Source organism: Osmerus eperlanus, chromosome 9, assembly GCF_963692335.1.
Source record: "Osmerus eperlanus chromosome 9, fOsmEpe2.1, whole genome shotgun sequence".
Taxonomy (NCBI): Eukaryota; Metazoa; Chordata; class Actinopteri; order Osmeriformes; family Osmeridae; genus Osmerus; species Osmerus eperlanus.
In genome coordinates this window covers 8,801,225-8,821,873 of record NC_085026.1, presented here as the reverse complement: position 1 = coordinate 8,821,873, position 20,649 = coordinate 8,801,225, and the positions used below count along the sequence as shown (strand labels likewise).

The 20,649-nt window shown below is 46.1% G+C and overlaps 1 protein-coding gene across 2 annotated transcripts in view; it reads right to left on the bottom strand.

Moving 5' to 3' along the window:
• Positions 1-14,009: 14,009 nt before the first annotated feature.
• The window catches only part of cdin1 (CDAN1 interacting nuclease 1), a 60,241-nt gene continuing 53,601 nt past the window's right edge, over positions 14,010-20,649 (bottom strand). For both annotated transcript variants that reach the window (XM_062469434.1, XM_062469435.1), the window contains exon 12: positions 14,010-14,147. In XM_062469434.1, coding sequence (XP_062325418.1) covers positions 14,012-14,147 — 136 coding nt within the window. In that variant the 3' untranslated portion in view covers positions 14,010-14,011. The remainder of the gene's footprint in view (positions 14,148-20,649) is intronic.

The window sequence follows — 20,649 nt, the reverse complement described above, 5'->3', positions numbered from 1 at the left end:
TGTTTTTCAAATATCGAATCAATTTTAATTCAATGCATCAGATTTACTATGATACCACTATAATCACGTGCTAAGACATTAGTTACACACAATAGGCCATGGATGAGTCCCTTGTGTTGCGGTCGTTAACGGGAGAGACTATATGCATGTAGTGTGTTCAGATTGTTTTTTGGCCGCTTTACAGCGACCCCTGCCGGTGAAATGTGAATTGCCCACGGGTTAACTGACATTCTTTTGATATCTCTTTGCCTATGTTTGCCCCCGGCCATAGAAGTCATAGCCTTAAACCAGAAATGACAATTTCACTCTCTGGCTGAAATATTGCCTTTGCTTCCGACAGAGTCTTAACAGTTGTACCAAGTATAAGGCATTCCCTCATGCAAGCTGTTTGTGGTAGCCTAGTGATCAGACATTTTTTGTTTTTAAATATATTTTTAATCAAGTCTTAAAACACGTTTTAACCAAAAACACTTAAAAAAAAGTTATTGATCCATAATTACAATAGGCTACGTATAATAAAATTATGAATAATAATAAGAATCCCATTGCTAATAAGCTACCAATAAGAATAGTGATGGAAGTTACAAATAGTGTCTATAATTTGCATTATTTTACTAACAATAACATTAATTTTGAAAAATAAAACATGATAATAATAATAATAATTATAACAATAATAAAAATCGATGGAAATCTTTATAATAGGCTACATATCCTTAATATTCCCCTTTCACTACACCTTTAACTCTAAGTATATCCCGTTCTTCAAATTATAGGTGAGAATTATTAGACCCACAGGCTTTTCCCGTTATAAACTTGACTGCTTGCCCATACCCTTGCCTGTGGGTGACTGAAAGGACACGTAGTTTTGCAGCACATCAAGCATGTGAGCAGTTCAAATATCATATTAATTATGTTCACGTGCTTAGATGCTCACAATCTCTAAATACTCTAAACACCGTGATTAATGTTCACACTAGGCTACTGTTGGCAGCAAAACCGATTTGCTTTGTGACTTAAACGACTCTGTTTTCTGTTGAATCCGATTGAATAGGCTATTTTCCACTCTGTTTGATAGCCTACATTTTAAAATATGTATATATGTCTATATATGTATTTGCAATAATCAGACTTGTATATACAATAGGCCTATTAGATGTGTGACATTTTATTAAATATTGTGCGTGTGAGATACACGTATGCCCAGATGTGAGAAACGTTCAAATTCGTTGTAGCCTAGGCCTACTTTTTCAATGTTTGTTCAGTAATTTTTATCTGTATTTACTAGGCTACATGAATACATCACAAAAAAAATTGCAATCTGCATTTTAAATAAGGATTTAATAGCGATCTTATTTTATCATTGGCTATCATTAATGATGCTATATTTAATTAAAGAGTAAAGTAATCTATTCGGCCTGGGCTACTGGCATTAAGATACCAAACTGTGTTAGCCTAATTGACCTTTTGACAAAATAGGACAACATGTCTGTTTATTTTATCCACATTTACAACGTAGGCTATTTTAGGTATTTGGCAATGTGTCATAAGAATTGCTTCATCTTAAATTATTTTATCATCCTATTATGTGGATAAAACGGAAGGAAGAAGTTCTCCGTTTTGTGTGGAGATTATCAGATGAAAAGAAGAAAAAACGCCAGGATTATTGTGGGTGTGGTGGGGGTGGGTGGGTAGGGGGGAGGGTTGGCTGGGAGGGGGGGGGGATTTTAATATTAATAGTCTTTTTTCTACTATTTTTTCATTTTCTCCCTTTTCGAGGAGACAGAAGGTAGATTGCTTCTGCCGCTTCCCTTTGCCGATTCAGTTTGACAGGAATGATGGATGATCCAGCCGAGCCAAACAACCCCTCCCCTTCATCTCCTCCCTGTCAAAGCTAGTTCGGGTACTGCTGCAGGAATAAAATAGGGAATATTCCCCCAGCTCTGCACGATGCATCCCTGGCTGCGGAGACCCCTTTCCTATATGCATGCGGTCTCTAAGATTATATTAATGTCCACAATACCCAGCAGAACACGACTCTGCAGTGTGCATACAGAGGCAACATGTTAATAAAGCCCCTCACCTTAGGATAATATCAGTTCTTCTCGAGCACCTGGAGAAGTGGCTTGTTCGATCTTAGCGGTCGGCTTACTGATCCTTGTACTCTATGCAGTTGTCTTCCAGTTGACTTCAAATAATTTTACTGAGATGAGATGCAAGTTTGCATTTGCTTTCCATTTAAACACGTGCAAGCTCAAAGTTGGTGTCTAGTCTATTCTTTTTCTTCTCAAAGGGCTGATTAGAACAGTGGTCATTAAAATGGATGCGTGGGTTTTCTTTGCGCGCTCTTTGCAGCTGGTCTCCCAATACCTAGCTTTGGGGAATAGTTTTTGGGCGGTTTTCTTTCAGTGCGTATATGTGTGCCTGAGTGTGTGTGTTCGGTTTTGTGTTGCCCTCCTTTTTACACATTTCAGCAGTTTTCTCTTCTCTTGCCATAAGGTGTTTCTATGACTACGTTATGTAGGCTTGTGAGAGCGGGTCAGAGGCGGGGGTCCCTGAGAGAAAAGGCCGCATTTCGGTGATCATTTATCAATGTCAGCCGCATAATGATTCTCCCTGCAGTCTTCTATTGATGAGGATAATTACATTAGCTCAGACTGACTGATCAATAAAGCCGAGGGAAAATGGTTTATTATAGCACACCGAAAGGGGGGTCTAGAGGGAGTGGCTGTTGTTTTGTTTTATAAAACGAGTTTGCCGGGGGAATGGTGTTGTGAAGTCCCAGCCAGAGTGCTAAGGGAGAGAAACTTCACTTAGACATTGGCTACATTGTATAGCTGATCTTGTTGTATTGGCTTGATTCGAGTTGACACACATGAAATCATTTCCTCTGGTATTTTTTTGTTTTATTATTATTATTAAATCTACCAGCAAGTATAGGCTAGTAAGGCTGTAGCCTAAAAGCATCTAGCTCTACAGAATATGTTGCAGAAGACCCCGTCCCAGTTTTGTAGGCTATATCTGAACTGTAAACATACAGAATATGTAGACTAAGGTCTGATGCTGTTTTACTGGTCACTGTTTTTGTGTTTATTTAGAGGATATAGCCTAAAGCTAGGTCATTTTTACGTTGGTTTAATAATATAATTTCTAATCACTTATAGACTATCCTGTGCGATAATTGAGAACCAATGTAGGCAGATAACGAAACCTAGTAAATAGAAAACATAGACTATAGTTACGTTGCCTTGTTGTGAAATAGCCTACTATAAGTTCACCACGATACTCTCAACGACAGATTCAACCGCACGAATAAGATGGTAGCGTATAGACTACATGATGTGGTGTTTATTGAATGGACTTTGTGGGTGTGCATGTGTTTGTGTGTAAGCTATGTGTGTGTATGTATGTGTGTCTGTCTAATTGTCAACAACGTATCCCCTAAAGGAATGTTGCTAACTCTTTCGCCTAATTCTCCATAGTGCTCCATGCCAAGTCCCATTTAATCGTGATGAACGCGTCGGCAGGAGACAGCCACTCTATCATTCATGATATTTTCACACAAAACAATTTCCCTGTTCTAATGCAAGTAGCCTACAGGCCGAACAACATCAACCATGCTCCAGTTTTCTTTTTTATAGATGGATAATAATAATCACAATATAAGGTATAATTCAAAATATAAAAATAGGCTTTCAAAATATAAACATGATAGGCTTAATATATTATAGGTAACTTTAGGCCCTATACTAATATTAACATAAGAACAATTAAAAAATAAAATAACACATGAAGGGACTCAGCCGACATTTATTTTATAGGCCTAAATAAGGTCAAATTAAATATTAAACAAAAACAACAAAGAAAAAACATTTCATATCATATTATATCGTTAAGAAAATGGTTTTGGTTTGTGCAATGTTAGATTTTGTGACTTGAACGTCTTTTTTTCTGAGACAACGCAGCACCCTGCTTCCCTTAAAACACCACATGAAGAAAAATAGGCTACCAAAAATGTTCGAATGAATGGAAACATTTAGGCTGTATGAAAAATGTATGAACAATTATAGCGGTGCAAAGTGAAGTAAGTATTGGGATTTACATGGAGGCTAAGAGTAAAAATTATCATTTATAAGTAGCAGGGTTATGTTGAAGACGTTTCTCGCTTGGCTGCTTTTCTGAATTAGACCCGATTTCTTCACACTCCAGCGATGCTTGTCTTCTGTAAAAATGAGTGACAGTTTTGCTCCCACCCTCCTCCCCTTCCTTGAAACTTAATGATGTAAATTTATAATTAGTTAAATCACACAGCTAAAGGGGGGCATAATTGGCAATGTTAGATTGCAGTGGTCAGTCGGTGCGTTGGGAAACCAAACGGGGATATATGAGTGCAGAATAAATAAAAAGCAATACAAGAAAAACAAATCTGTGAGTTTAGAAAAGCCGCGAGGTAGCCTAATGTAGGCCTACTTGAACCTTTATATTACAATCAGTTAAGATTTAATTAGCTTAACAGAGCCTGAGGTCGGACGATCTGATATTTCCTCATTAGCTTGCCTTCCCCCATTTTGAGTGTTACATTGGCTTAAAGGTTGTCAACGTTTGACCGGCTTTCCTCGGTTCATAGCTCAAGGACCCGAAGATCTGCAAACAAATCCTGCTTCATTCGGCGTAACTAAAAGGCGCAAAAACGTTGATAATTCATGGTTGTTCCTGACTTGCATTTATGTATATCTTTCATACATTTGAAAAAAAGTAACAATGTCTTGCGGGTAGCTCAGGGCAGTAAAGTGAGATATTTCACAAGAAACGAGAACTGTAAATAACAAGGGTGGGCGATGGGCACTGTAGAAAGAAAAGCATAGTGGAGAGGATGAAGACGATGGAGAGATGGAGAGAGAGAGAGAGAGAGAGAGAGAGAGAGAGAGAGAGAGAGAGAGAGAGAGAGAGAGAGAGAGAGAGAGAAAGCTTTAGTCCCTGGGAAGAATCATCTTTCCCCTATTTTACCAAGGCTGTACAGGCGGACCCTAGGGCGCAGTAGGCGACTGTTACTACATCGTAGCGACCCCTTCTGGAAACCATAATAAATGTGCTCACTGAATTAGCTATATTTTCTCAGTCTTTTCTCTGTATTTTTCAATAATTGAATCACTTCTATTAGAAAATGTAGTTGTTTCATTTGCATATAACAGACTATTTCCAGACTACCGATATCCGGCACAAATCATTGTAGACTCAAATGTAAAAAGGCCTTGGTTCAAAAATATTTAATGTTGCCGAATATTAAGGATACTCAATGGATCTATTCAAACACATTTAGTAGGCTCCTGCTTTGCTGTGTGTGGGCCTTTATTTAACCAATTTACCCCTCATGCCTGGTAGCTTCTGTTTACTCACAGGTAGGCCTACTCTTCCTCATGTATGTATTAGCCAGACCATTCATGGTATGATCAATACAAATTGATTTTAAGGTCAATATGTACACTTGGGACCTGTTGCTAGTGATCTCTCCTGTGTTGTAGCCTATCCCTTTTTAATTAATACAATTTGTGAGAACCGTAAAATTAACAGGATCAACCAGACCTCGTCTTCACGAGGTCTGGTTGAGGATGGCAAGACTGGCAGCTTCAAGAGCACACGGCATGGCTCAAGTCACCCAGCGGTGAACCAGAAGGACCCTTAGAGTAGCCCTCAAACGCAGAGATCATTAATCACGCGCCACTTGGAGATTATGACAGAAAGAATGGAATCAGTAACCATTATCGTCTCGGATGGCAATTCAAACTGCTCCTTATTTTTCACAACAAAGTAGGCTAATGGGGTAGGCAGCTCTACCGACGAAAGGAGTGTGTGTGTGTGTGTGTGTGTGTGTGTGTGTGTGTGAGAGAGAGTGGGAGGAGGGGGGGGGGGGCGTGTCACGGTGTCACTTCAGTGCGAAGATGTTGTTACATGTATCCTGGAGGATATGCCCGAGAAAGGAATACGGAGACAGAATATCGATTTGAACAGTTAACCAATTAGGTAACAATTAGGCTATTAAAGTCAATTTTATGATAAACAGGAAAGTTGTTATTATTCATACGGTCGCTATTATTTATATTATTATTATTTATATTTTTTGTTATTATTAATATTATTGTTGTTATTGTTATTATTTTTATTTTATAGTGCTTACTTCATAGAAATGGGAAACAGTGATTTAAATCTCTAATTATTTTAGATTTCCGTATAGCCTTTGACGAATGGCACAAGCAATTTCGTTCGAATCAAAAGTTTATCTAAGCTAAACGACAGCCAGTACTAATGACCAAGCAAGTTCAAAGATACAGATTTCTGCAAAGTAGTGTAGTAGGCTACTTTGAAGTCTTAGGTCTGACACAGTGGATACATTAACACGAACATGTAAACTGTTTTACTCCACACTCAAGTTCCCAAGAATGACCGAACGAGCAACATAGTCTATCACGGTTATTAAAACAAAACACAAGCTATAACCTACATAAGTACATGCGATAAATAAATGGCTTTTTTCAAATATGCAAAACGTCTAAGATGAAAATGAGAACTATCCAAATTATAATGCCTGCTATGAAATGATTACTAGTAGCCTAGTTTAAGCTTCAGTATGTTTTAGAAACTTAAGCACAGTGAATATAAAATGTCTAGTTTTTAATAGTGCACAATTGTAAAAAGGTTATTCACTTGACTTCAGAAAACGTTTGTGCGTGTTGCTTTTTGCTCATTTGAGAGAGGCTACGTCTGTCCGTGCATGCCAGTGTGCATGTCTTGACATTTTAAAATTCTATCATAAAATGTCGTTAAAGAATGTACAGTGCTAGCTCCTCTCCTGTCATCTCATAGCCTACTGTAATCGTCTACATTTGGGGAAGGAATAACAACAGAAAAAGACGCGTTCCCAGGCAAGATAAAGATTGGATAGATTTGGATGCATTAATTGGCCCTTAAAATAAAAGCTCTTCTTCTAAACACAATAAATTAACATTTCCAACAACGACATAAAAATAATACCAGGTGCATACAAGTGTTCTCTTGTACATGGACTCGGCTACACTTTTATATTTAAATTTATACTTGAACTTAAATAGCCTACATGTCTACAGAGTAACACTAACATTTAAATGGACCAATGCAAACTACCGAGATACAGAGTATCCCTGTGACATCGAATGTTCTGCAGAATCTACTACACTTGTCATCTATCCATATATGTGTGTGTGTATGTGAAAGACAGAAAGACAGACACACACAGTGAGAGAGTGAAGGAAGAGGAAGTGTGTGTATGTGTGGGCATCAGGACACAATTATAGGACACTCACTGCAGTATGTGAGTGTGCAACCACAATGTTCATTAAGTGTGTGTGTGTGTGTTTCTGCTGGGCTCACCAGCAAAGAGGATCAGAGGAAGACCAGGCATAGGCAGAGATAGTGGGGGCCCTGTTAGCAAGCTCAATCCCCAGTGCTGAAAAGCAATAGCTTGTGTCAAGAACTTTTTTTAGCCCATCACTGCAGCTGGTGGTAAGAAATAGCACCAGAGGATGTCCAAGCTATGACATACGGCTATCTGGGTCTAGGACCACAGGGGCACAGAAGTCTGAACACACACTCACCCACATGATAAAAGCTGAGACGATTCTCAAACAAGTCCATCTTGTTTCTCAACAAGAGGCATCAAGCACTGTCAATATTCAGATAGCCTCTGTCTGTGTGTGCCAATAATAATAGCTATCTTATCTGTGTCTAGGTAGCCAGGCACCTGGGGGAATAGACTGCAGCAATAAACGTTGTAGGGGCCAATAGAAACCTCTGATGTTTGGTTGTGGGGAGTAAAATGAGGACGCCACTGGAGACAGGAAGTCTTGGGTGAGTGAAAAGCACTTTATGGCACACCTGAATGGGCTGGCTAAGGTTTCTGACTGTGGCCCGATGGGAAAACCACATCAGAAGGGTCTATACAGAGACGTACTAGGGCAGTGGAGTGTAAGTGAACCATGGCACCTGAATGACTATCAGATCTGGTCACATATTCATTCCTGTTTTTACTTTGTTCATCAACATACTTTTTTCAAAAATCTTATATTTGTGGGACAAAGTTTGGGATTCAAACCCCGGTCACTCATGGAGTCACCGAACCGCCTCTGTTACATTTGCCAGGCAGGAAGTCTCTCGGCCTTCAAGCCCCGTGGTTACACTGCAATATGACATCATGGGCTCTCTAAAAATGAAGTGCACCATCGATCCCTTGTATGGCGACCTCACATAAGTCAAACTTAGTAGATACAGGAAGTGTTGGTACTGAAGTGTATATTTACCTGTCACACTGGACTCAAGGACACACAGTTGAGGTGGAATATCCAGCCCTGGAGAGGAGTGTTTTGGGTTTAAATGAGTTGTAAAAGTGACAAACTGCCCACATTTCTCAGACAGGGAGCATAGAAGTCGACACCATGCTTGCAGCCAAACAGTTAATTGCTCTGCACAGCCAGGCCCAACAAAATGCTCATAAAGCATCACGAAAAAGACCAGCACCCCCACTCCTTCTTTCCATCCTCCACCCCTCCCCCCATCCCCCACCCCCACTCCTTCCACTCCTCCTACTAGCCTCCCGCCACCACCCCTGCCCTCCGCAATTTTCCAGCTCAAAAATATTATGTTGCCATTGGCAACGATTTTTATAAAATAACCAATCACGTCTGCCTTTCAAACATTTCTAAATTCAAGGGGAAGCTATCTGTATTGGCACTTGTCTCATCTCAGTTTTACGTTTTTAAGCTGGGATTTATGGCTGTGTGATAAATGATCACTGGGCCTGTTTGGACAAAAGCAGGGGTATTTGTGAATGAGCAAGATCGTGGTACTGCATACATGGAACTAGCCTGCTGCTGTCATCAGCAGGATTAGTGGTTCAGGTTTGGTCAACTGGGTCTCCAGCTCAGCACTACGCACCCTTCCAAGGCTGTGGTTGATGCTATCCCATCCCATAATAACCGTATCCCTGTCTCCATGGCCACCGTGACCATTTTCTTTAGCATAGATGGAGAGGGGGGTTAAGTACATTTATTTCAGAATAACAAGGCTGACAGCTCTCATCAGGCCAAGCTGCTCGCCATCGAGGGCGAGGAGAGCGATGGGAGGAAGCACCCTGGCGTTTGTTTTTCCTGAATCAAATCCTGCCCCCCCCAACATTCCCCCTCTTCGCCCCCCTCCCATCACCAACACCCCTTACCCCTCCCCTTCACCCCCCACCTCCAGCAGACCATTGTTGCTAGCTTGTACGTCTAATGTTGTGGTGTGTCAGGTCCGTACCTCCACCAGCGCCTTTGCCTTCACAACCGCTGTCTGCGGCCTCCGCCTCCCCATTCATCCCCCCTCCCTCCACCCTGATTGTTGACCAGCCACCGCCCCCCACCAGACCCCCACCCTAACCACATGCTGTCGTGCTGCGCCGTCAGAGGGCCTGCTCGGGGTCCCATGCTGGGCAGTGGGAGCGATGAAACGGTATCTGGGTCCCCTCTGCGTCAGTCTAAATGCCAGTCAGGCCCACTGACCTTTCAGAGGGGCAACACGGGCACAGCCGTCTCCGCCCTCGGTCCTCGTCCACCCTCACCGCGGTCCAACCACTCTAACACACACACACCTCTCTCTCTCTCTCTCTCTCTCTCTCTCTCTCTCTCTCTCTCTCTCTCTCTCTCTCTCTCTCTCTCTCACACACACACACACACACAGACACATACACACCCCAAGCCCTCCCTCACACACAAAACACACACACACACGCTCGCCACACCGCTTTACTCAAAGGCCTCTTTCTTTCTCCTTCCCTCGCAGCCTCCCTCCTCCTCTTCTTTCGTTCCCGTCAATACAATTTACAGCAACAGGGACAAATCAAAGACGACAAGCAAATATAGCCACTGTAAATATGCCCTGATGTATGGCATATCAGCTTGGCCCAGGAACGTCATAGGCCTTAACGACGCCCACAGACATACGATGTATCACATAGCATGGAGAGGAACTCCAGATATGCCTCCTGGATTCATTTGAAGGCATGACTACACCTCAAGCACACTGTTTTTACAAATGGTGGCTAGCACTCTGAACGCAATACCTCACTTAGCAAGAGGCCCAGTCAACACCTCTCAACGTTCTAACATAGTATCCCCCATCCAAGATATTTGGTTTTCCACTAACGGGCAGTCACTTTTAAGGGGAAGTGACTTGTGTTACCAGACTGACTTTAACCGATACTCTGAGCTGTTCATTTAAGGTCGTCACAAAAAGGGGGATATTTCAGTGACGGGGTTTTGGGTGCATGCGGTCCCTGTGTCACGTCAGTCAGTGACAGGAGTCATTTTGGAGGGTGGTCAGGCAGCGTGAAGTTTCTCTTTGCTTAAGCTCAGGGCTGTGTCTTGGCTTGTCCCAGTCTGTCACTGGCTCAGGCTGTACAGTGTTATAACATCAGCAGACACACACACACACATATGTGCTCCTCCTTCAAACACACCATCTGCCCCCCTATCCTGTCAGTCATGTCTTGGCAGCTCTGCCACTCAAAACGACCCAGAACTCTTTTTCCCAGGATCCACTGTTGTTCTTTGAATAATAAACTTTGATTAGTGGCACGGTTACCTCTCCCCTTGACAAAAGAAAAACAAAAAAAGCAATTACCATATCAGCTTGCACTTCTTTCCCCTCTGTTACCCTACCCATCTCAAAAACATTGTCTGCCCTGCCTGGCCTCCTCCACAGGCACTTGTATTTATATTTCCAGCCAGCGCTGTCTGGCAGGAGAGGGGAAGAGAGGTGGAGAGGCTCCCCAGTTAGAGCAGTGCTGCCTGGGGCTGAAACAGGCCAGGACTCCACCACCATAAATAACCCAGAGCCTTGGAGGAAGTCCGTTTGGTGGTCTGGCTGCTGGAGGGATGGAACCTGCCCTGCTATCTCACTCTCTCTCTCTCTGTCTCAGCGGTGTGTCTGGCAGGCAGGCGGTAGGAGGATAAAACAGCAAGATTTCGGAGCTGGGTCCAGGACTGAGTGGGGGAGTGGACATGTCTTCACATGGCCTCCGGGCCCAAACTAAACAGACTGGGGCAGGCATGCCAGAGAGGAAGACCACACCGACGTGACGCTTCTGAATGCACACTCGGCTCGGAATTCATGTCTGAGCGTCTGACGCAACGTGGAAGTTATATCCCAGTTGCATCAGTTATTAGATGAAGGTAATGCGCTGCACGTTTACCAGAGGGTGGAGAGGATGTGGTGCATGCTGGCGGTTTGCTCCTTAAGGTTCAGCAGGTACTGCTGTCGCTCCAGACAGACTGCATGTCGCAGTCATGCTCCTAACCAGGATGAGGGGATAGAGTTGTGTGGTGTACAGTTTATCTGAGACCAGAATCACATTACAAGATAAACAAAGACAGAGAGAGAAAGAGAGCAAGAGAGAGAGAGAGGGAGAAAGACACACACACACACACACACACAGGGCAGGGGGCCTGTCCCCAGGAAGCAGCTTCTCCAGACCAGCCTTATTTGGAGGGTAGTTTCTGTGCCCCATTGTTGTGACAGGAACAATGAATCTAAAAGCAGACAGCAGACTGGGGGTAAGAAGACATGCAGAGTAAAGATGTCTACGTTCAAACTGCTCCGATGGAAACCCTTCATTTCTAAATCTGCGCCCTTATCACGGAAATCTGCCCAGCTGACGCTAATGTTGACCCCCATGCCTTTGAAGTGGGGTAAAAAAAAAAGAAGAAGCCGTATTTGGTTTGCATTGTGTGCAGAAACTAATTTATAGGGGCTGACCCACGGCTTCTCTTGTGTGTGACAGCCATCTTGGAAAACAATGGCAGGAAGGCTTGAAATTCGAGAGGAACTGAATCTGCTGTTTACCATTTTCTTTTCTTCCCGTCTTTCCTTATTCGCTGCACAATTTTCCCTCCCCAGTTAAAAAGCCTGTTTTTGTGTCTGAGAGGAGTTGTAAAATGATGTCTAAGCATTCCTGGCCCAGGCTGTAGGTTTTTAGTTTAACTGGACACATGGGGACAGTTGTTTTGTACCTCCTGGAACAGGGCGCCTGACAGAGGAAGCTATGGCCGCCCCACGACCCTTTGCCGACCCCCCCTCCCCCCACCCCCACCCCACCCGTTCTCCCTCCTCACATAGGGATCAAGGCCTGGATAGGAGCCGGCTAAAGGTTAGAGGTTTAAGGGTAACAAATCATACAACACTTTACTGGTATTCAACCCCTTCTCCCTCCCTCCCTCCTCCATGTCTCTTTCGAATACACACACACACACACACACACACACACACACTAGTGCACAAACTCTCAGACTCGTACCCACATAAGCACACATGCACACCTTCCGTGGCCCCTGTAAGGCCCCTGCACTGGTGTATCCAGAAGGGAGTATTCCCCACGAACAGTAAGGCCAGTGAGACCAAAGACAGGTCATGTCTGGGGATGATTAGGAAGAAAGGGGAAGCCGGGATGAAGGGAGAGAGAGAGAGAAAGAAAGAACGAGATATAAAGGAGAGAAAGGAGAGAGGCGAAAGAAGAAAAAGAGAGACAAAGACGTCAAAAAAGAGAGACACTCCTCAAACCTCTACTGTCTCTCTTTCCTCTTCCTTTCCTTTTCAGAAAGACCCCCCCCCCCCCTCTTCCTTATGGTCAGTGTAAATACATACCTCGAAAAAGGCTCTCTCCAACTCTCCCCCTATACCCGGTTTGGTCTGCCTGTGTTTCCTCCATTACAAGGTGCTCATAAAATCTGGCCTGGCTGTAAAGATGTTCAAGAGACAACCGCTGCAGAGCTCCCCAGCCTCTTCCTGCGTGAGTGTCAGGTGTAGAGGCTGAGCCCCCCCCCAACCTCCTCCTGCGTGAGTGTCAGGTGTAGAGGCTGAGCCCCCCCCCCAACCTCCTCCTGCGTGAGTGTCAGGTGTAGAGGCTGAGCTACGTTCGCATCTGCATTTGTCAACGATTTCCATTTTGAACACCCAAGTAAAACAAGGCACGGGGCTGTATATTCATAAATCTTTATTACAAAACCGCACATGCAGTGCATTTGTCTCAGGAGTTAAGCCACAGATCTTCCATTCGGTGACCAATCAAACAAGAACACACGACGAAGGGCACGGCATCGTCCACATGGCGCGAACCTGTTCAGCTTTGCCTGGGCATATTCCTCCAACTGAGATGACGTATCAAAACACACAGCTGAGGCAGGGCTTTCTCTAATCAGGACTGACCCCCGCACACCCCCATTGAGGGGTTGAGAGGGCAGTGAGTGACGTAGGACAGATATGGAAAACCACCTCCAACTCCCCCAGTTTGCTTATCTGCCCTATGGAACAGGGGAGGAGTGAGTGACCTAGGCCAGGCCAAGCTGGGCTAGGTCTGGCCCTCTGAGGGTGATGAGTCAGGGCTGTGTCTTGCCCCTGGCCTGGCTCTGGCCCTGGCCTGTCTGCTCCGAGGGCCGGGGGGGCTGACCCCGTGATAGGAGTTGTGCCAGCCCTGTTTTCACACGGAGCTATGAGCCTGACCCCTGTACTAGCAGGGATGGGGAGAGGGAGGGAGAGAGGGAGAGAGAGAGAGAGAGAGAGAGAGAGAGAGAGAGAGAGAGAGAGAGAGAGAGAGAGAGAGAGAGAGAGAGAGAGAGAGAGAGGAAGGCAGAGAGAGAGGGTTCATGTGGAGTTCAGGGCAGATGTTTGCCAGTAGTCCCGCGCTGCAGGAAAGCTAAATTGTTTCCGGATCCACGTATCCACCCCTACACTGCTCTGTGTTACCCTTCCTTTCTGACCCCCCCTTCCCCATCCCCATCCCCCCCACCCCATCCCTTACTCCCCCTCCTTCTCCCGCCTCTATCTCCCTCTCTAAACCTCCTTCTCACTGCCCCCTGCTTCTCACCTCTCTATCTCCCTCCCTCCCTAAGACTCCTTCTCACCCCCCCTCTCCTTCTCTCTCCTCCCTCCCCTCCCCCCCCCTCCAGCTGTGTCAGTCCCGGTCCGTCCTCTGGCCCAGGGTGACGATGTCGGTGGGGAAGCAGTCTTTGAGCAGGATCCCTCTGTCCCTCTGGCTGTCCAGCTCTCCAATGAAGCCATGCCAGTAGATGACCAGGCCAGGGCCAAACCTACCAGGGGAGACACACACAGACACACGCACACACACAAAACGGTCACCTAGAGAAGCAGCTATTAAACAGTCCAACAAGGCATTCATCAACATGCGAGACAATTCATAGATACACTGAAGTGTACTAACCCTAACCCTTCAGAGGTGTGTTCATATTCATTTACCGACCAGCTTATGTTGATATTGGATTAAAAAAAATTAATGACAGAAAGAAACACAGTGTATAAGAGAGATGTGAAGATAAAGAGAAGGAGAGAGAGAGGTAAAAGGAAAGATAGATTGAGATATACGGAGGGATAAGCACGCTCTCCTTTCATCTCCATCCAGGAAACCCGTGCTGTATCAAACGGAGCCGACCATGACGATAAGATCAGCCTGACACAGTGATCTACACACACCGGATCACCTCACAATGGCCCTGAAATAACATAATCACAGAGCTAACAAAGAGCCGGCCCTGGGACCCTTACATTAGAGACCCTGGAGGAGGCAGACATGGCCCAGACAGAGTTCTGACCAGGGGGGCTGGAACTCCACAGAACCTGGTCTGGGTCAATGACCGAGCTCGCTTCTCCAGCAGTGTCTGTTTGTGTGCGTCTAGGTTAGGGACAGTCTTTCCAGGCTAGTCCAGCAGTGTAGATTTGGGTGTGTTTGGGTCGGAGTTAGGGACACTCTTTCCAGGCTAGTCCAGCAGTGTGTTCGGGTGTGTTTGGGTCGGAGTTAGGGACACTCTTTCCAGGCTAGTCCAGCAGTGTGTTTGGGTGTGTTTGGGTCGGGGTTAGGGACAGTCTTTCCAGGCTAGTCCAGCAGTGTGTTTGGGTGTGTTTGGGTCGGAGTTAGGGACAGTCTTTCCAGGCTAGTCCAGCAGTGTGTTTGGGTGTGTTTGGGTCGGGCTTAGGGCTGGGGCTCTCGAGTCCAGCGATGTCTGGGTTATGTGGGGTTGTGGTTAGGGCTGGGGCTGCAGTCAGACTAGCCTCTCACTCCAGCTGTTTCATCCCCAGTCAGAGTGAAGGAGCCAGCAGCAGCAGTCTGGGTTGGCTCTCGCAGCACTTCCCAAAACACTCCATAAATAACCCAGACTTGCCAAGGCCCGAGTCATGTCATGTCCAGGCGATATTCAAACACGGCCGTGTTAAAAAAAAAATCTTCTCATCGTGGTTCTCGTTTTCTCTCCCCTCCTCACCTTCTCCCGAGCTCACGTGTTTTATGACTCCCATCACACATATCTCAAAGCCCATTGAAGAGGAGCAGCAGCAACTCAACCGGAGTCTCTTTCTGCGGCCGGCCGGGTGCAGCGGCGCTGGGTTGTTTCACCGCCGCCGGGTGCAGCGGCGCTGGGTTGTTTCACCGCCCCGCTCCTACTGACGTGTGCTAAATCATCTTCCAGCCTCTTTACTGTCCCCCTAAGAGGGTCCAGCCAGGACCTCTCTCTCCCTGTCCGCTCTCTCATCACAACCCCGGCGCTTCGCTTTGAACTCTAGCTGCCGTGCATAAAGTCGGGTCACAGTTGAACTTGGAGTGGAGAGAGAGAGAGACAGAGAGAGAGAGAAAGAGAGAGAGAGAGAGAGAGAGAGAGAGAGAGAGAGAGAGAGAGAGAGAGAGAGAGAGAGAGAGAGAGAGAGAGAGAGAGAGAGAGAGAGAGGGAGGAAGCCCATCTCGCACACACACACAAAAACTGATTTGGGTTTTGGGGTGTTGTGCGGGGTGAGAAGCAAGGATGTATCTGGGTCTGGGGTCTGGGCCACAGACACACCTGCCTCTGTTGAGCCGGTGCTGACCACTGGGACAGGAAGTTTACCTCAGGACAGCAGAGAACAACAGGAAGCTCAAATTGAAGATACAGTTCATAAACTCTTAAGCGGGATCGGTCTCTCCCAGTTAGAAGGAAGCACCCCAACACAGATCCAGACAGTTATTCTGGTAGAGGACGTGCACGGTAGGCTATCTGGTTGGGTGTTCATTTAGATCTCCACTAACTGCCACCAAATATCTGCATATGTTTTGTCCACATGAAACAACAAGGATAATTATTCACACCACACTTTACTTTTGCTAATAAATGAAACATATGTACAGATGGGAAAAACTAAAGTAAGTAAACTTGAGTTATGTTGACTGTGGGTGAGACATCCAGATTATAAATAATCAGCTGGTTGACCTTTGGACTGTGACAGCACATTCTGATGGCATAAATAACCAGACCTGGAGCAGGAGTCTGGTGTCGTGACATCACCACTTCTAAGTGCTGTGCACATACACGCACACACACCTGTAACGCCCTCCTTAGCGAGCGAAGAAGCATGTGTCACCCAGGTTTAACTACCTGAGTATACATGTTCACATGCAGATGCATGCACGAACACACCCATGCACGCAAGGTGAAATATCAACGAGCATGAAGGCTCTACACACACACACTCCGCCCCCCCTCCAGCAACAGGCCCTAAAAGCAGTGCACGCTCAGCCCCCCTCCCGTCCTGCATTCCCTGTTTTACAGTGTGTGATTTACAGTGCTGTATCTGTGAGCCAGCGAGACAAACGCTAACAGGCCTGGAGAAAGCCCACAGATGCACGCTGCAAGTTCACCCCAAAGTCACACACACACACACACGCACGCACATACACACACACACACACACACACACACACACACACACACACACACGCACACACTGATCCAACAACAAAGGGCTCCGGCCCCCCTTTCCCTCACCTCTTCCCGCCGCACGGGCCGCAACTCTTAATATGGAAATGTTATGGAAACAAAACCTAAACATTGGATGACTTTGGAAAAAAAAAAAAAAGAAAAGAAGGGAGGTTATGGTCTTGTTTGGTTCCGGAAGGCCGTACTGTATGTTCTCCCTGGTGTCGGGGACTGGGAGGGGGAGGGGTGGGAGGGGAGGAGAGGGGAGAGGAGAGGAGAGAGGGATGCGGTGCGTGCGGGAGGAGGGGAGAGGCAACCTTCTGAAAAGGTTAAAACTGTACATCAACAGATAAGGCGGCGGCAGCATGCCATACATCATGTCCCGGGCGTGTCAGCGAAGGCCCGGGCCCCAAATTGAAACAAGCAAAATTATAAACACAAGGGAGCACTGTCACCAAGGCCTCTACGCACCGTAAAGAAAAGAAATGGGCTTCGAGTCATGCACCAAATGAACACAAGTCAATACCCATAGGGGACCTTGAGGTAAAACCATAGAGAGCGGGGCTGGAAAAATAAAATACAAATAAAAAATATATAAAGAAGGAGAGCAAGAGAGAGGCGCTGGGTAAGGTACAGGAGGTCGTAAGGTCAAGGCTGAGGACCATGGCTGTAAATGGATTCCTTCCTACACAGCCAACACTAGAGAGCTAGACAGAACCCATCTCCCTTCTCCAGATCCTTCTGCTGTCTGACGGTGGGAAGCTGTAAACACTGAAATAAGGATTGGAGGAGGTTGACTCGGTAATGGTGTCTTCTTATCATACGGGCATGAGCAGGCAATGCACCGCCCTCTCTCCAAACAGCTATTTTCCAATAAACACCTAAGTGTGTAACGAGTTTGTGAAATCGTTTGCGAAACGTTACTAATTTAAAGGCGCGCGACAGTTTGGAGGGGCCTGGGCGTGGATCGAGGCTGCCTGGTGGGCTCTCGTTAGGGCTAACGAGAGCCCAGAGCAGGTGTGTGGTTGCTTACCACAGAGGCTTAATGAGAGCGATGCGTTCAGTAGCATGCCGCCGAAATAATAGGAGTACAGCAGGAGAGAAGCCTGTTATTACCGGCTGACGCTCCAACACACACACACACACACACACACATCTTCAGAAAGCCTATATAAACTTGGTCTCTCGCTCCCACACAACAACAAACACCAGAATCGCAAACACAGACAAGGCAGATTTAATTCTCAATTTTGTTGTTGTTGTTATTTTTAAAACTTTTTACAGGTTGGGACTTTAACACTTAGCCACACAGTCCGAGTTGTCAGTGCGTTTGTCTCAGAACAGACAGTCTTTATTTTAACATTCCAACTGTAAAATCCAACTTGGATCCAACTTGACGCGTCAACGATGACGTGAACTTTTCTCCGAACAAAACGGAGGGGGAAAATGTTCCTGCCGAACGATAATATCTGATGTGAGGACTATCAACAAAATTGAATTGATGTCTGACCTCACCACACTTTAACCCCGTTTCACATCCCACACAGTCATTTGAACAAATGGGCCAGCTATGATTCAGGTAGTATAAGCTCCAAGTTGAAGGTGAACTCCTTGTGTCTCAGGGTCGCTCCACAAAGAGCTCTTTGTCTGCCCCGGCCATACGTCAGGTCACAAGGTAAACTGGTTAAAGCGCTGCCAAACATTGGCTAAGTCTGAGGGATTCAGTTCTTTCTCTCCCGTCTCTCTTTCACTCTCTCCCCTGAAATACAAGTCTGGGACTTGCTTGACTTCTCTGGAGGAGGAGAGTCAGAGAGGGGGATCGGGTCGAGGTAGAGAGGGCCCGGGGAGAGTGGGAGGGAGGAGAGAGAAGGACAGAAGGTGGGTGAGAGAGTATGTCAGACGTTTGTTTATGTGTGTGTGTGTTTCAGAAAAAGATGGCCCAGTCCTTGCTGTCACAGGCGTGTGGTCAGTCCTTGCGGTGGGTCTGATTAATAGCTGTTTATTTTTAGGGCTTGAACTGGGTGGTGTGTTTGTGTGTGTGTTACTGGGTGGTGAGTGTGTTCCAGGGTTGGAGTGTGTGTGTATTGTCTGTAACTGGGTGACTAGTGTGTTTGCGTGTCTGTGTGTTCCTTATACATGAGTGTGTGTCACTGCATGGCCTGTGTGTGTGTGTGTGTGTGTGTGTGTGAGAGAAAGAAAGCCTCAAGGCCTGCATGCCAGCTGATATGGACCTCAGGACAGTGTTTCTGTCTGTACATCCAGCCTGCATATTTCACTGGCCCAGACTGGGGCCACCAGCAGGACCTAGTGATAAGACCACTTGTAAACACACACACACACACACACACACACACACACAGACCCTGGGAGGTGGCCTTGAATAAGGAGGTAGAGTGCGCAGGCCATATCATACATAGCCTTCTATGCTGTACATAAATAACACGAGGTGAACATGCGAGCCAGTCACCCTGGCACAGGGGTATTAACATCCCTACAGCTAAGAATAGCTGCACCCTTCTTCCTCCCCTCCTCTGAACCCACCATCAATCCATCCATCCCTCCATGCCCCCAGCCTCTCTCTCTCTCTCTCTCTCTCTCTGCAGGAAGAAACGTCTGAATCTACACAAGTATGTCTAACACAAATAAGAAGACCGTATGGCCTAGGACCAGAAGGCAAATGAGGCCCCAAATTCACCCAAGCACCGTAATTAGAGGGGGATAGAGGGCAATAAAGAATCAAATATCTTCCGGCAGGCATAACTCACCCCGACATTTTTATTAATCTCCTCCTGTTGTTGGGCTTTGAAAATAGGACATGACACGGAGGTAGGTCTTCTTCCTACTTAGGGGTCAGGTTCAGTGTGTGTGTATGTGAGTCTGTGTGTGTGAGAGAGAGATGTGCAGCTTTATTTACTTGAGGCGCAGGATTTGGACAGAGATTTGAGGGAATATTATGTTTTTTTGTTTTCTCAAAACCATGACAACCATGACCCTAGAGGCAGAGTAACCGTCTTGTGACTTCTGACCTCACATCCTGTTGGTCAAGGCACCAATCAGACTGGAAACATCAACAGGAACCACAGCAGACTCATATCTGCCATTGAAGGCCTGTTTGTGGTTGTAGATACCCCTAACCACATACAGTATGTGGTGACATCACCTTCCCTGCAAACAGTCCATTCTCAGAGCACCAGCATATCATCTCCACATACTGGTCCATTATTTAGTCAATGTCTACAGCCTGCTGTAGACACCAAAGTCTTCTTCATCCTCCACCATCTCCCACACTTTCTCTCCAACCACCTGATCTGCTCCATCCTCCCACCCTCTTCCTTCTCTTCCTCCTCCCCCCCAACAACCACCCATCTCCACCGTCACACACTCCAGGTCCACTATCAGCCGTCACAGCCCTGACACCTTCCTCAGTCTCTATCATGCTCCAGACACCTCCGGCACTGTCTGCAGATACCTCTATCTCTGTCTGCGTAAGCCTGCTGCACTTAAGGCCACCTACCACCCACCTCGGCCCACGTACCACCCACCACATCATCATCTCCTTGGCCAACAGACATGAGCCTACATCAGCCTACTACCCTCTTATACGTGGAATCAGACTGGGTCGTGTGGTATGCTACTGAAAGTCATAGGCCAGTGAGGACAAAAAACTGTATGCTATTAGATGAAATAGCCACATAATGTAGTGTGTGTGCGAGAGAGGGAGAGAGAGAGAGAGAGAGAGAGAGTTTCAGTCCTGAGCCTCTCAGATCTACAGCGTCACGGTTGGACGCACTCTGACACGCCGTGGCCTGTTTGGACTGGTGGAGCCGGGCTGAACAGTAGAACAGAACAGCGCTGG